The following is a 15,578-nucleotide window of genomic DNA, read 5'->3' on the forward strand; positions in this document are numbered from 1 at the left end:
ACATAAATAACAGTAAGAGAACATGATGCAAAATGGGCGTATCAGCGGGTAGTGATCGTGCACCCCTCAAAGCAACACAACTGCATCCGGACATCTCATACAAGATTCTCACATCCATACAAAAGCATGCAAACTTAAAAACCTACATGCTATGTAGCTGCTCCTCGTTCGAGATGTTGACAATCTCCGTGCCCGGCTCCAGGTACATGGGGGACAGTTGCAGCTCCTGCTGCTCCGCTCTAGCCTCCACCTCTCCTCTATCTCCGCGTCGAGTTCGGCGAAGGGCGCGTCGAACGCCGCCTGCTCCTGCCGGAGCAACTGGCGGTTGGCCTCCACATAGGCCTCATCCTGGATGGACTCCAAGATGGCATGCTGCTCCGCCATCTTCGTGGCTTGGGCGACGGAGAACTCCGCCTCCGCCATGGTGACCCCCCCTATCGAAGCAGGCCGCTCCGCCTCATCCTCCTCCGGACCCGCTACCTCCATCAGCTCCGGAAGCGGCTCTCCCTCCTCCTCCTTCTCCTCCTCCTCCTCCTCCTTCGGCTCCAGCGAGTCAGGAGGCAGCCCGACAGCGATGCGGGCAGCGCACCTTGCCTGGATCTCCTCCACGATGTGCCTCCGACGCTCTAGAGTGAGCATAGCGTACGTGGTGATCAGCCGCCGGACCATGGCGATGCCGGATAGTGTGGAAGAGTGGGGGAGAGGAGGCGGACGGGCTCGGGTGGTGGCACAGAGAGCAACGAGGTGGATGGGCTAGGTTGGGGGACGCCATCCGGCTTTAATAGTTGGCTTTGGCCTCGGGCGGCGAGCCGAAGCGGCGCCAAACAACGTTCACACCGCGAGCGATGGAGGAGGCGTCCGTCGGACCGGCGGGTTCCAGGTGTTTCCACGTAGGACCCTATCATCAGTCCTACGTGGCCCGCGCGTCCCTGTATCCGCTCCGTATTTGAGCTGGATATGAGGGCTGCCAGTCAGCCTAGGCGTTTGAGGCCCGTTCGAGGCGTTCGTCTCGATCAGATTTTTCGTGACCGGTCAGTAACCGGGTGGGCCGCCCGAGCGTTTGAGGTCGGTTTGAGGCGTCCAGGTGTAGATGCTATGAGGAAGCGAAGAAATGAAGCACCGAATATGTCCTCTTCCTGCAGGTGACTGTTCGAGGAAGCTTTTATTTCCACACTTGACCACATCACTTGCACACTCAGAGTTACAGTGAAAATCGACAAAAGCCATATGAAAACTATGTTTTGAAGTTTAAAAAAAACTCAATAAAAATTATATTACCTTCGTATCAAAAAGTTTGTCTTAGATTTATCTAGATGCAAATGTATCTAACACTAAAACGTGTCTAGATACATCCGTATCTTGACGAATCTAAGACAAGCTTTTTAAGATGGAGGGAGTATTACATTAAGGGTGTGATGCTCTATTAGCATGTGATATTCCAAGTTCAAACTCCAATCCATTTAGGTGGTATATAAACAAATTTGCTCCTCTTTGCGTTTCCTGCCACTATTATCCTGAAGCCAGGGAACAACCGGTGTCCAGTGGTGGCTAAATTTCATGTTTTGACCCTTTTTCGATACCTATTCGAGATCTGATTTTTTTGCTACCGGCGGGGTCCATGGCGGTATGGTATAACTGCCTACCGCCAAGATCCCTAGCATTAGGGTTGCATGCCCTACCGCAAAAATTTGCTAAGTACTTCCTCCGTAAACTAATATAAGAGCGTTTAGATCATTAAAGTAGTGATCTAAACACTCTTATATTAGTTTACGGAGGGAGTATTAAACACAGTGCGTGTTCGTGCCTACCGCCGAGCACATTGACGGTAGGGGTGTATATGCTACCGTCATTCTGTTTGGTTGTAGGAATGTTTCCTACCGTCAAGGTCCCTGGCGGTAGCCTGTTACATCCTACCGTCATGTACTCTGACGGTAGCAAAACGGTCAGATCTCGAAATTTTTCCAAACTAGGATCAGATCTCGAATAGAGATCAGAAAAAGGTCAAAACATGAAATTTTGCCTCCAGTGGTGCGTATGTTACTCCAGAAATCAGAATTTGAAGGAGAAACACTACAAATCAGGAGGTGCTGCACGCAAAGTGGGCACGGGATGCCCCTCACTAGCCAGACAGGATGTAGGTTGACTCACCGAGCAACACCCCGATTTGCTCCGTCTTCGTAGACAAGCCATTGACCGCGATTTGCCCACTCCTTTCTGCCTGAGAAAATCGTACCACTGGCAAAAGCTGCTTTGACCGCCAGATTGCTGCGTGCTCGGCCTCGCGGGGAGACCAAAAGCAGTCGCGGCTTCAAAAGCAGCGATCCACGGAGATTCCATGCTCTCCAGTTTATCATTTGACCCGGCGTCCATACGAAGCTAAATTTCATGTTTTGATCCTTTTTTCAGATCTATTTAAGATTTGACCCTTTTGCTACCGTCAGGGACCATGGCGGTAGGGTATAACAGCCTACCGCCAAGGACCCTGACAGTAAGATCTCGAATAAGTTTCGGAAAAGGGTCAAAACATGAAATTTTGCCCCCATATGGCCTGCCTCCAATTAAGCAGAGTATACAGATAGTCAGGTGTGAGGTTAGAGATGCCAAGTTAACTTATTAGTTTTGACTAGTCGCTGGAAGGTTAATTTTTTTGGTGTAGCCTGTGTACTCAAGTTAGAACCTTTTAGCAGTATGAATTAAACTAGAACTATGAATTAAACTAGTACTCATGTGGAGTATGAAAATTCATGTGGTGCTCCTTCTTATCAAGAAGATATAATATAGACAAATAAATCATCATGTGTTTCACAGAAAGGAAGGAAAATTAGTTCGGCGTGTCTTGCTCTGGAGAGACAGAGATGACGGCCGTCCACATCCGACTGGATGACTTGAGCACGAAGCGTCAAGAAAAGCAGCCTGCCCGTGCGTGCATAATGCGTTTGATTTGACACTATTTTCATTCATTCATTACGACCCGGCCTCCATGTCCCCCTCTTTCCGCGTCTCATCGCGATCTTCCTCGAAGAAGCAAGAAAAGGAGCGGTACGCGTCGCAGTGCAGTCTTGCTTGAAAGAATACACCTTCGACCCTTGCCATTTTGTCACCTACGCATTTCTAATTGGAGATTGAATTGACCATGAAATGGTCCATGATCAAATGACTACTACTACCAAAGAAACAGAGGAGAAGGCAGAAGCAAAGCAGAATCTTCAGCTACACAAACATACTTTAGATTCTTATTAAGGCACGATCTTGGCATGATTAGCTTACAAGTTTGTAAATATACCACCGAATCGGCTTCTGATTAGAATAATACGCAAAAGGCCACACCCGTATCAGACAATCAAATCAAATCATCTCGTGTGTGCGTGCGTGCGTGCAGCGCACCGCGCGTCCTCTACAATCTGTCGGGCTTAAACTGGACACCATGTTCAGATCTCCAGACAATTCACGCGGCTGAAAATCTTTCAGTTCGTCCGGACGATCCCTGCGGACCGCCTGCCTTTTCATTCTTCTTTGCCGTTGATGGATGGAAAAAAATTACCATTGTTTCACTTTCCAGGACACAAGCGTGCAAGAAAATGTTGCTTGCTGAAGAAAATTGTGCGTAGATTTGCTTTCAGTTTACCTTTTCCAAACGGTATCAGAAGTACAGTATAATAACACGCACCAAGGATCAGTTTTCAGTTCTCTTGGACGCCAAGAGAGTGTTGTGGTTCTGGCGTGGCAGGCACCCTGCAAATTTGCGAGATACAATTATAATAATAACAAATGCTGCAAGAGACCTGAATCGTGTCTAAGAAGATATACGCTCATCGACCTCGTGCCGATGATGTTTTTTAATGCATGCACCAGATAGACTAGACTGCACGATTAGCTTTACAAGATTGTGTTTTCGCAAAACAAAACTTACAAAATAGGGCATAGTTTAAGCTTTTTATGGCAATGAGAAAGCGTAGAGTTACCCAGTGCTCGTGATTTTCTACTTGTGTGTCTTTCATGTAAGACAATTTATATTGAGCTAGACTAGAATGTTGCTAAGACTTGTTTGAGCTATTTATATTATTCTTTTACCAAATATTGTATGACACCTGGATTATATAGGTTTATTTTTGAAGTGTGCACAACCTCTATTTTATTTTTGGCTACGCCAGTGCAAATAGGGGTCTTGGAAACATATCGTAGTGTGGTGGTGACGCTCCCTTCCGCCACTTAGAAGGAGCCAGGGGACATCACACAACCTTCTTCTAGCCAACATAGGGGGAGGGCACCATCATCTTGCCATCGATGAGCGTCAACAAGCACCACCAACTTGATCATCTCCACTTTCGCATGTTGCCTCGAGCAAACCGACAAGCACATGAAACGGGTCGAATGGCTACTTCGCGAAGAAACAAGGATGTATCTACAATAAATGGTCTTGGCCTGGTCCCTCCCATGTTGTGGATCCAGTTGTGGGCTACATAGAAGTCAAAGCGGTCCAAGATATGCCACAGTCGTGCAATACCTTACACAAAAGGGCGGAGTGGCCTTAACAAACCACTTAAAATCTCTATGTGACCGTATTTTAGGGTAAGTTGAAGTGATACACGAGCTCAAGTTTAGTGACTTGTGTGTGTGCTATTTACTCTTATGTTCTTGTGTCATTATTAAGTCCATGCTGATTTTATGATGAAAATACATTTAAATTTGATTATCATTTGAGAGTCTTATTCGGCCATTGTGGTGTGACTCTCCCCCTACGAGACAGAAAAGACGATTTGGTTGCCAAATTCTTGATCTTCCAAAGGGCAAATAATGAGCTTGATCCTTGGACACCCTCCTACCAATGATGAAGGTGAGACTAGACATGGCCATCCTCCGGGCCGGGCCGGGCTTCGGGCCGGACCTGATCAAGCCCGAGGTAAAAAACTCAGGCCCGAGCCGCCCGTCGGGCCTAGTTTTTAGGCCCGAGCCCGGCCCGTCACAGCAAAAAAAAACACCGGGCCTCGGACCGGGCCTCTTTAGTAAATGGTAGAAAGAGCGGGCCCAGGGCCGGACCTAGTCTTCGGGCTCAAAACCTAGGCCCAGGCTCGGCCCGACCTAGTCTTCGGGCTCAAAACCTAGGCCCAGGCCCGGCCCGACCTAGTCTTCGGGCTCAAAACCTAGGCTCAGGCCCGGCCCGACCTAGTCTTCGGGCTCAAAACCTAGGCCCAGGCCCGGCTCGACCTAGTCTTCGGGCTCAAAACCTAGGCACAGGCCCGGCCCGGGAGCAGTGTCGGGCCGGGATTTTTCGTTTCGGGCCGGGCGGCCCATGGCTAGGACTAGGTGAGACGCGGTGCTCTCTTCCGGCACGCCTCTTCGTACGAGAGTAGTTAAGAGTTACTATGTGGGGTGTATACACCTCGAGTAGGGATGCTCGTAGGCGAGTGGATACATTTTTTATAAATACACATATACCTCACCCTTCTTTAACAACATTACACCAATTCAAAGCTATCATGTGAACATGACGTGACGCTGGATATCTGAGAAGGCCAATTATCAATTTCCGTCACTATTCTTTCAATGGTATGGCAGGTTAATCAATACCTAATGGTATTTAACATCCAAAAAACTGTCAAATAAAATGTGTCCCAAGCAGAAATATCACAAGTACCGCCACGCTCTGGGCCGTCATAAGAAAAACTATATCCAAAATCCTTTTTTATCCGGCATTAATTTAGAACCGCGTGCATCTAAAGTGCCCTTTACTAAAATCAATGTAGTTGTATGCAATGATTACTTGATTAGAGCATCTACAGCCGGGCGCCCCAAACCCGGACGGTCCGTCCGGTTACTGACATGTCACAAAAATCTAACCCAGACAGGTGTCTCAAACGGGGCTCAAATGTCCGGGTTAATCGACACCCCTCGTACCCAGCCCAAATATGAGGTGAATATGGGGCGATGGCCGTGCACACCGTAGAGCGTAGAGGTCGGGCGTGCGTGGATCTGATCGTCTAGAACGCATGTTGTGTTTCTAGAAATATAATCTCGGAACCATGTATCACCATTGTCAATTGGGCATTGGACAAACCAATCGAGACAAGGTGGCGTGTCATCCGGGAACAAAGCTCCCGCGCAAGATTCGGTTCCGTTCCATCGGCGCGGCGCGACCCACCGGCAGCACGGATCCATGTTGGCTGAGGCCGACGGCGCAACCGTACGTACGTGCGTGCGCCGATGACACGACGCGCCCAACAGTTCCATCCTCGACGCCTCCGCGCCGTCCGCTGGCGATCGCGCGGCCGAGAGGGCCCGGCCGTGCAGCGCAAGCCACGGCGGGCCCCGCCGCTCGCCGGGCGCCCAACCGGCAGCCCGGGCCCACCCGCTCGCGCGGCCCGCCGTGCCGCCACTGCTCCGCTTTCCGTTCCGTTTCGGGAAAGCCGACCCCTGCCCGTTTTGCGCTCCGCACCTCGTGCTTCTGCGTTATTGTGGACCAGTCCTGGCGGGGGAAGGGGGCAGGGGTGTGGGTGGAAATACGGCGCGGTGCGTGCGTCGGTGCGTAAAGCCGGGCGCCGTGACCGTTGACCGCCGGTGACCGGTGGCAGGCACCGCCCGCCCGCCCGCTCGCCTGGTCTGTCTATAACCAACCTGCCGCCTCCCCGGGCCGCACAAAGCTGGACCAGAGGCAGCAGCAGAAGACGACGACGCCGACGCGCGCGGAGCTCGAGAGAGGCTGACGACGAGGACGACGACGCCGGTGGCCATGTCGGCGGAGACGGAGCGGAGCTCCACGGAGTCGTCCGCGGCGTCCGGGCTCGACTTCGAGGACACCGCGCTCACGCTCACCCTGCGCCTGCCCGGCGACCCCGACCGCAAGCGCGGCGCCTCCTCCTCCTCCTGCTGCTCCCTCGCCGACCGCTCCTCCCTCCTCGCCGAGGCTCCGCCGGCCCCCAAGTACGCGCCACCCTCCCTCCCTCCCTCCCCCTCCGCTGTCTCTTCCCCGTAAAAAAAGGCTTTCTTTCTTGCGGCGAGCTGCGCGGGAGTTCGTTGGGCTGGGATTGACCTGACCCGGGGTTTCCCTTGTCTTTGTTTGGCTTTCTCAGGGCGCGGGTGGTGGGCTGGCCGCCGGTGAGGTCGTTCCGCAAGAACGCGCTCGAGAACGTCGCCGCCGGGTCCACCAGGGCGGCCTGCGCGCCGGCCAAGTTCGTCAAGGTGGCCGTCGACGGCGCGCCCTACCTGCGCAAGGTGAACCTGCGGGACTATGCCGGCTACGACCAGCTCCTCCGCGCGCTCCAGGGCAAGTTCTGCTCCCACTTCACCATCAGTGAGTCCCTGCCTCAATCGACCCTCCCCGCCTCCGGCCCCTGCTCATGCTTGCCGGCTTCATACTCTGACTTCTGAGCTGACGAGAAGCATCTGTATTGGGTGTGCGCAGGGAAGTTCGCGAATGACGAGATGAAGCTGGTGGACGCGGTGAACGGGACGGAGTACGTGCCCACCTACGAGGACAAGGACGGCGACTGGATGCTCGTCGGCGACGTCCCCTGGAAGTGAGCTTCTTGCGCCATCCTCCTCTCCATTAACCTTGATTTCGTTTCTTTACTTATGCAAAGTTTGTGTCCTGTTGCCAATTTCTGCTATGTGCTTGGATGATTGTTTGGACTGGGTTCATTAATTTGTTTGTCAGGCTCTTGGACTGATCAAATTGGATATCCTTGATCTGGGTGAATTGACCAAATCATGTAGTACTTTTACAAGTGATTTTGTTAAGATTAGATTGCTTGCTTGATTGATTGGTTGATTGAGATCTGCAACGGACATGGTTGTCCTGGACTGATGCTTTACGATTTGGTTAGGAAACACCAAGGTTGCTTTGCTTGCGGTTTAGAGCAAGAGATTGATTTTTCATACATAATAATTAGATCCCCAGGAGATGTTGTTGGTTGTTGGCACTAACACAGTGCATTGCGTGGGTCTGTAGCATGAGATTTGAACAGATTAATTGCTTCCTTGATTCCGTCTGCATTTATCTAAAAATGATGTTATTGTAGCTTGTAAGAATATGGCAGACCTGAGCAAAGTGTTTTGGGAACCAACTGAATACCATTTTATTTAAAAAATTAACATAAGTGTCCTTTTATCCCCTGAAGTTAATCTGAAATTCACCTAGTGGAGCATGGATAATCGAAGCAAGCGAATATACTCTGCCTGATTTACTTGCATCTCTATTTTTGAGCTCATGTCACATCCAGAGGAATTGGCCCTGTGGGTCAGTTATAAGAATTGGATGTCTGGTTCTTTCTCGGTTATTCTTGCGCCTTGTAGTGCATTACTACTATTTATATTCACATTCTACCCTGGCACATTAAGCAAACTTTGATGTCCAGCCTCTTTCCAGTAACAGGGCAAACAATGATGCCTATCCATCAGCGTATGTCTAGCTAAAAAAGAATCCGCTTTGTAACTTTGTTAAGATATAGGCAACTAGGGATAAGGTTTCCTTTCTAGTTTTGTTCTCCACTAGTGTAATTCACTGTGACCCTTCAATAGTTTCTTGATCCTTCTAGGAAGTGTGGTTACTGCTCTGTGTGGGTTGTGGATAGTTTGGCGGTCTGGCCCTTGTCGAACTCCTTGTTATCTTTTATCTCGGTTGGATCGCAACGAACCACTCGAAACCGAGGATGACGAGAAGTGTTCTTGCCGGACTTTTGTTACACCGACACATTCCTAACTTCCTAACCTCTGGTATGCTTACTCAGGATGTTTGAGGAAGCCTGCCAACGCGTCCGCCTGATGAAGAACTCCGAGGCCGTGAACATAGGTATGCGCATGCTCGGTCGCTTTCGACACGATTTTCATGCTCCGCGCCTGTCGTCTCACGCCGTACGTGCACGATCAGCCATGTTGATTCGCTGAACTCATTTCTGTTGCTCGCAGCACCCAGAGCTGCCCGGTGAGGCATGCTACGGACGGTGCTGCCTGAAAGGAGGAGGCTTTGCTCTGCCGAGGAGATAGGAATGTGTACAGCTATCGGTTACTTACTGCTTTGGGTTTACTTGATGCTCTTGGGTCGTGAAAAGTTGTTGGTTTCATTACTCGTCTGTAGCAGCACCACTATAGTCTCTACTACTACCACATATAGAAGATGGTGATGGTGAAAGAAAGTACTGGGAGCTTGAAATATACACCTTTTTACATATAGTTTGTTGGTTTGTTTGTTTGTCTCTTGATGAATAAGACCAAACTTGCATTACTCGGTGTTCTCTGCGCACCGTCGCGAGCGAGGTTACCTGTGACACCACAGGTGTTGCCTTTGGCTTTGCCTTGGTAAATCTGAGTTTTTTTGTGTGTGTGTCAAGTGATGGTTTTTGTTTGAAGTTCATTTTATGCTAGACTGTAAGAAATGTGTCCACGTTGTTCATATATTGCTAATTTGGATGTATGGTGCATATCTGAGCTTTATCAGTGGAGTGAACATGCTGTAACCCCATGCCACTGTGCTGCCAAATGGAAATGGATCGGTCATTCAAAATGGGGCCAGAGCAGGGTGGGCCGTGTGGCACCTGACTGGCCTGGGTTGGGTCAAGATCGGATCAACCGTGTTGCGACCATGGTGGCTGGTATTATCAAAATAATTGTACTGTGCTGAAGGAATGATTGTTGTGGACTTGTGGTGCTGAACTGAAGGCCATGTTGATGCTGCTGTTGTTCCACGATCCCCTTTCCTTCCCTTTGCTTGAGGCTTGAGCTGATAAGCTCGGACGGGGGGTCGTTTTCGGCCCTTTTGCCGCCTTTCCCGCCAGTCACCTCGCTGTCTGGGGCCGCGCCGCGGTTATTCGGATCAGACCAGACCGGCTTCGGCGGGGTGGCAGGCTGGCTCCTTTCCCTTTCGCTCGCCGGAGACAACGACCCCGCCGCCCCATGTCGGGCCGCGCCGCGCCCGTCAGCGTCCTCGCCGTCTCTTCCCTTCCCCGTCAGTCAGGGAAACGGTGGACAAAACTTTCAGCTGGGCACATGCGATTGCACAGAGATCGTACGTGCTCAGACTTCAGAACCCAGGCAGGAACAGGAATCCCCAAGTTATATGCTATGGCTGCACCCATTTCCCTGCCGAGAAATTCTTGATGCTTTGCCGTGCGATGACTCGATGCTTGATTGGTCTCGGGGCAGGGGAAAAGGTTTGGGAGGAGGGCTTGGCGCTCACGCAACCCGCGGTTTCAAGGGAGCAATGATCAAAAGGGAGTTTTGGGGATGTGAAAACGAGCGCATTGTTCCATCTTAGCAAAAGCAGCCGAGCACAAAGGAGCTTGCTTGCCCTAACAATAACCACTTCTTTTTCCCCTCTAGTATGTATTCAAACAGGGCGGACAAAGTTTCTTTGAGTTTTTTTTTGCAGAAAGAAAGTTTTTTGAGTTATTTTAGTCATTTCAGGCTGGCGTTTCTTCTTCAGCCTTTTTACCAGCATTTTCCTCCGGATTTCTACAGGTTATCATGAGCCTTGCACGTTTAAGTTCATCTTAAGGCACGCCATGTTTGAACCGACACATGGGACTAGCTTGACAGAACATGCTAAGAAGGGTAAAATATGACACAAGGTTGATTAAATTGGTTTAAAAAATGTTTTTTAATTGAGTAATCTCAATAAGAAAGACAAAAGAGGAGATGAAAAAGGAAATTGCTAATGGCGCTCAAGCTCCATGGAGCGCAAAATTAAAGTAATTCAATTTTTTAGATTTCAAAAGATTCAGAAAAATTACAAACATTTTTTACCTGAAAAAAGTACAAAAATCAAGTATTTTTATTAATTAACAGGGTACAAAAAAAGTACAAATGAGCCTAACCTAGCCAACACCTTCTCTAGGGAAGTAAATCATCATATTACAAAACTATGTTTGAATCAATCCAATCTTTGAACTTGCTTGCTTACGCTGGGTTAGCTCTGATCTGAGTAGTCAAAAGACCTTCCTTAGGGCTCATTCGGTTTGGGGGAAATCAAAACGTAGGAATTAGGAGTAGTATAGGAATTTGATAGGATGGCACTTGCCAATCTAAGGATTTGACTTGCCTCGTTCCTACGCGCAAAATGAGCTTTGAGTGGATAGGTAGACAGGAAATGAATAGTATTCCTACGAAATTCCTGTACGTATTTCCTACAAACCGAATTCATCTATAGGAATTTTCCTCTGGAATCCTTGTTCCTATGTTTTTCCTATGAAAATCCTTCAAACCGAATGAGGCCTTAAGGTAGTGAATCCACCCTTGGTGGTGGGCGGGAGCAGACCTGGAGATTTTATCATTTCTAACAGCCCAAGTAGCCCAACATGCCATGATAACGATATCCAGTGCAATGTCTACTGGTAGTTCTGTGCATGCATTTTGAATCTCATCAAATACTGGCATGCCTCTATTTTTGAGTGGTGTAATGGGTTCCCAACTGTGGAGTGTGAATGAACAGTTTCAGAATAGATGAATGGAGGTTCTCTCAATGTTCTCGTTGCATAAAGCACAACCACAATTCTCCAGGTACATAGATTTTTGGTGTAGCAGATACCTGGTGTTCACTTTTTCATGAAGAATCAACTAGAAAAATATCTTATGTCTCAGTCTGCATGAGGTTTTCTAGAGCTTTGAGAATATCTGATGTGTGAACATTACCAATCAACAACTTGTACATGTTCACATGGAGGAATTGCTTCTTAGTCCATGGGTATGTCCAAAGATCAGATGCTTGCCTATTTTGCCTTTCATGCAAATAAGCTTGTAGTATATTGAACTGATCATATGCTTGTTGTGATAGTGGCCTATGAATGTGAGATTCCAACTCTTGTAAATTTGAGACCTGTTGCAAAATGACATCTTTGGAGATGGAGAAAGAGAATAGTTTGGGGAATTTTGTTTGGAGTGGGAGCTCCCACCAGCTGTCCCACCAGAAAAGCACGGTATCTCCCCTACCAGCCTTACAAATTGCAAATTGTTTGTAGGTGGGAAGAAGTTTTAAAATATCCTTCCACTAGAAAGAGCCAACTAGTTTATCTTTAGGCTGAGATTAAGAGTAGTGGGCCTCCCATATGATCTTCACCCATGGAATGTCTTCCTTATTCAAGAATTTGTGCAAGAATTTCATTAGCAGAGCTTGATTGTGGGTGCTAATATCCAACACACCAAGGCCCCCTTGGTTTTTAGGTTTAAAAACTTTGTCACATGCAATAAGTGATGGCCCTTTCTCTTGTTCTCCATATTTTCTCCAAAAACAATGTATGAATACTGTTTTGAGTTGGTTTATCACTGATATAGGATCCCTGAGAGTGCACATGAATAGGCAGACCTGTAAACACGGATTTGATGAGAATAAGCTTACCTCCAGAAGATAACATAGTAGAACATCCCATCAATGTATTATGAACCCTTTGTAGCAGTGGCATTAAGTCCTCAATCTTAGGCTTGGGAATGCTCAGTGAAAGGCCAAGATAAGTATGGGGAGACTACCCACTTGACAACCAAAAATCCGAGATAGTGCAATCATCTTATGATCAGGGGTGTTAATGGAGATCACGACTGACTTGGCATAGTTAACTTTCAATCCAGTGTACGCCTCATAGTGTAGCAACAGGTTCTTGATGTGCTTCAGTTGTCCAAAGTCAGCTTTGACAATAAGGATAGCGTCATCTGCATATTGGATAATTGGGTAAGAGTGATGCATCAAAGGTGTTTCAATCAGTGAATTATGCATTGCTTCATCTATCATGGACTGTAACAGGTCAGCTGCAATGACAAAGATCAAAGGAGATAGAGGATCTCCTTGTCTGACCCCTTTTTGCACAGGAATTGTTTGCCAGGGACACCATTTAACAACACTGATGACAAACCACTTCCATATACCATCTTGATCCATCCATCCATTTAGAACCAAAGCCTCTAGCATGCATGATCTTGATGATATTGTCATGATTAAGAATGTCAAATGCCTTTTTTTAGAGTATGCCAAAGGTGTACCATATTTTTATAGAAGGCAGAAAACAATAACAAGAAACTACCACTCACTGCAAACAACAAAGTGTAGTACATATTCCACACCAGAGCTAATCTGAAGAAAAGCCTATGCATACATTACAAACACAATGCAAAGGAACTTACCCTGACTAGAACATCAAAGCCGCGTCTCAACCAGCACCGATAATCTCGAAGAGCAATAACTTTACCTTCTCAAAATCAAGTTTAAGAAGAATGAGTTCTTTCTTAGACTGGTTAGACTGGTGAATATATTCATAGGACCGGGGAAGACAGTCCTGGATACACATGTTGTTGAGAAAGTCATATTGGTATTTTTGCACAATGTTGAGAATGATTTTCTGCAATCTATTGGCCAGAAATTTAGTAATGATCTTCATAGTACAGTTGAGCAATGAGACTGGTCTGAAGTCTCTAGGAGTGACAACAATATCTTTCTTCGGAATGATGTTATGAAGGAGCAGTTTATGATTTGCAAATTTACTGTACCATTGAAAAAAATCCTCAATTAATCTGTAAAAATCCTAATCAATAATGCTCCAGCATGCCTTGGGAAAAGTTGCATTAAATCCATCAGGTCCATGTGCTTTATCAGATGGTAGACCACATCATCAATCTCTTCCCTAGTAAAAGGTGCTTCCAGTGCCTCCAGATTATCATGACGAGACAACAAGTTATGGTGTAGGAGTGGGTTTGAAGTTGGGGAGTTAGTCCCCATTATGCTTTTGAAAGCCCTGAACATAATTGCAGCTTTGGTATTTGTGATCATTGTGCTCAAAACCCTGTTCATAAGCACATCAATCTGATTGCTTCTGATTTTAATAGTTGCCTTGGCATAGAAGTATTTGGTGTTAGCTTCACCCACCTTGATGTTTCTGATAGTGGCTCTTTGCTTCCATTAAATTCTCCGATGGCTGAGAAGTTTGCATAACTGGTCTTTAAGAATATTTCTGCCATTGGACTCTTACAAAGGTCCCTGAACTCTTCAATAGTATCATAGCAGAGGATTATAAAATTGGTATCCTTGATGGCATTTTTGAGGTCTAATAGAGATCTAGCCCATATCTTGAGCCCTTTCCTCATTCTCTTGAATGTAGCCGCAATGACTTTAGCACTATCACTTTCATTCACATTTTGCTCCCAATTAAGTTTGACAACATCTTTGAATTGGATGTGATCTAACCAATAATTTTCAAATCTAAATATGTGGGCTTTAGGGATGGTAGTACCAATCTTAATCATTATAGGAACATGATCAGAGGTAGTCTTGGCAAGTGGATAGACAAAAGTTGCTGGATAATTGTTGGTCCAAGTCTCAAATGTGAAACACGAGTCCAACTTTTCTAGTAGTGGGGCCTCTTGCATATTACTCCAAGTAAACTCTCTTCCTTTTAGTGGGATTTCCACAAGAGCTTGTCTGCTAATGGTGTAAGTGCATCTAGTGCCACCCCTAGTTGGTTTTGGAGTATTGACGACAAACCTGGTTGAGGGACTAATGTGTTTGTGAGAATTGCAGGATAACACAGGTAGAAGTCCCTCATTGATTCGGTTTTCCTACCGGAGATGACCCCTAAAAATATATGAAGACATTGAAGACAAAGGTGGTATGTGAAGACATTCACATTGAAGACTATGACAAGAGAAGACATCGTGTGAAGACTATGGAGCGCGAAGACTTAGTTATTTCGTCGTTTTCTTTTATTCTTTGTTGAGTCATAGGAACCACCGTACTGTTAAGTGGGGTCCAAGTGAACCAGTCAGAATGACTGAAGTGATGCTTAACCAAAATCCTATGTTTTCGAGCGAAGACAATGAGAGCAAATCTTATCCAGAGCTGGATAAGACAGCTTTACTTGTAGCCCAAGTAAAGTTGCCGCGTGTGTTTGAAATCTAACCATTGGAACACGTGTCAGTTCTTTAGTGACCCAGGGTCATTTCGGACAAATCAGGCCGGTTTGCCTAGTGGCTATAAATAGCCCACCCCCTACACCATAAATTGGTTGGCTGCTGAGAGTTAGTGCACGGCTTTTGTCGTTTGAGAGCAACCCACCTCGAAGCCTTTGAGAGAGAAATCCTTGCGAGGACAAAGCCCTAAACACCCAGAGCCAAAGAGTGTTAGGCATCACTGAAGTCTTCCTGTCTGTGTGATCTGAAGACTTATTACACTTGAGGACTGTGAATCCTCCAGCCGGTTAGGCGTCGCGTTATGAGCATCCAAGAGTCATTGTGGATCGCCGGTGAACAAAGTCTATGAAGGTTTGGAAGTCTACCTTGAAGACTTACCATAGTGATTGGGCGAGGACTGGGTGTCCTTAGCTCAAGGGGAATAAGGTGAAGACGCGGTCTTCTGAGTTAAATCTCAGCCTCCCTAACCAGATGTACAGTTGTCACAGCAACTGGAACTGGTCCAACAAATCATTGTCTTCAACGAGCTACTGGTTCTATCCTTCCCATCTCTTTATTTGCAGTTGGTCCTTGTGAAGTCATTGCCTGTTTGCATTATCTTTTTGTCTTCACTGAGTGACTGCTTGTTCTGATTAGCTTCATACTATCTTCCATCTTGATCCATACTGCCTAGCTGTTATTAGTCTTTGTGCTTTCACTTC

At 47.1% G+C, this 15,578-nt stretch overlaps 1 protein-coding gene across 1 annotated transcript; it reads left to right on the forward strand.

Moving 5' to 3' along the window:
* Positions 1-6,617: 6,617 nt before the first annotated feature.
* Positions 6,618-9,217, forward strand: LOC123060471 (auxin-responsive protein IAA1). Its single transcript, XM_044483209.1, has 5 exons — positions 6,618-6,918; positions 7,068-7,288; positions 7,400-7,514; positions 8,724-8,785; positions 8,902-9,217. Exons 1-5 carry the CDS (start codon positions 6,728-6,730, stop codon positions 8,919-8,921), a joined length of 609 nt encoding a protein of 202 aa, XP_044339144.1. The 5' UTR covers positions 6,618-6,727; the 3' UTR covers positions 8,922-9,217.
* The last annotated feature ends 6,361 nt before the right edge of the window (positions 9,218-15,578 follow it).

Source organism: Triticum aestivum, chromosome 3A (assembly GCF_018294505.1).
Source record: "Triticum aestivum cultivar Chinese Spring chromosome 3A, IWGSC CS RefSeq v2.1, whole genome shotgun sequence".
In the NCBI taxonomy this organism is placed as follows: Eukaryota; Viridiplantae; Streptophyta; class Magnoliopsida; order Poales; family Poaceae; genus Triticum; species Triticum aestivum.

What these genes read in the sequence shown, in the direction of transcription:
- LOC123060471 (XM_044483209.1), top strand. Translation starts at nt 6,728, where the DNA reads ATGTCGGCGGAGACGGAGCGGAGCTCCACGGAGTCGTCCGCGGCGTCC. An exon ending in GTCGGCGACGTCCCCTGGAA is followed by an intron (nt 7,515 to 8,723) that starts GTGAGCTTCTTG and finishes ATGCTTACTCAG; the next exon opens with GATGTTTGAGGAAGCCTGCC. An exon ending in CTCCGAGGCCGTGAACATAG is followed by an intron (nt 8,786 to 8,901) that starts GTATGCGCATGC and finishes TGTTGCTCGCAG; the next exon opens with CACCCAGAGCTGCCCGGTGA.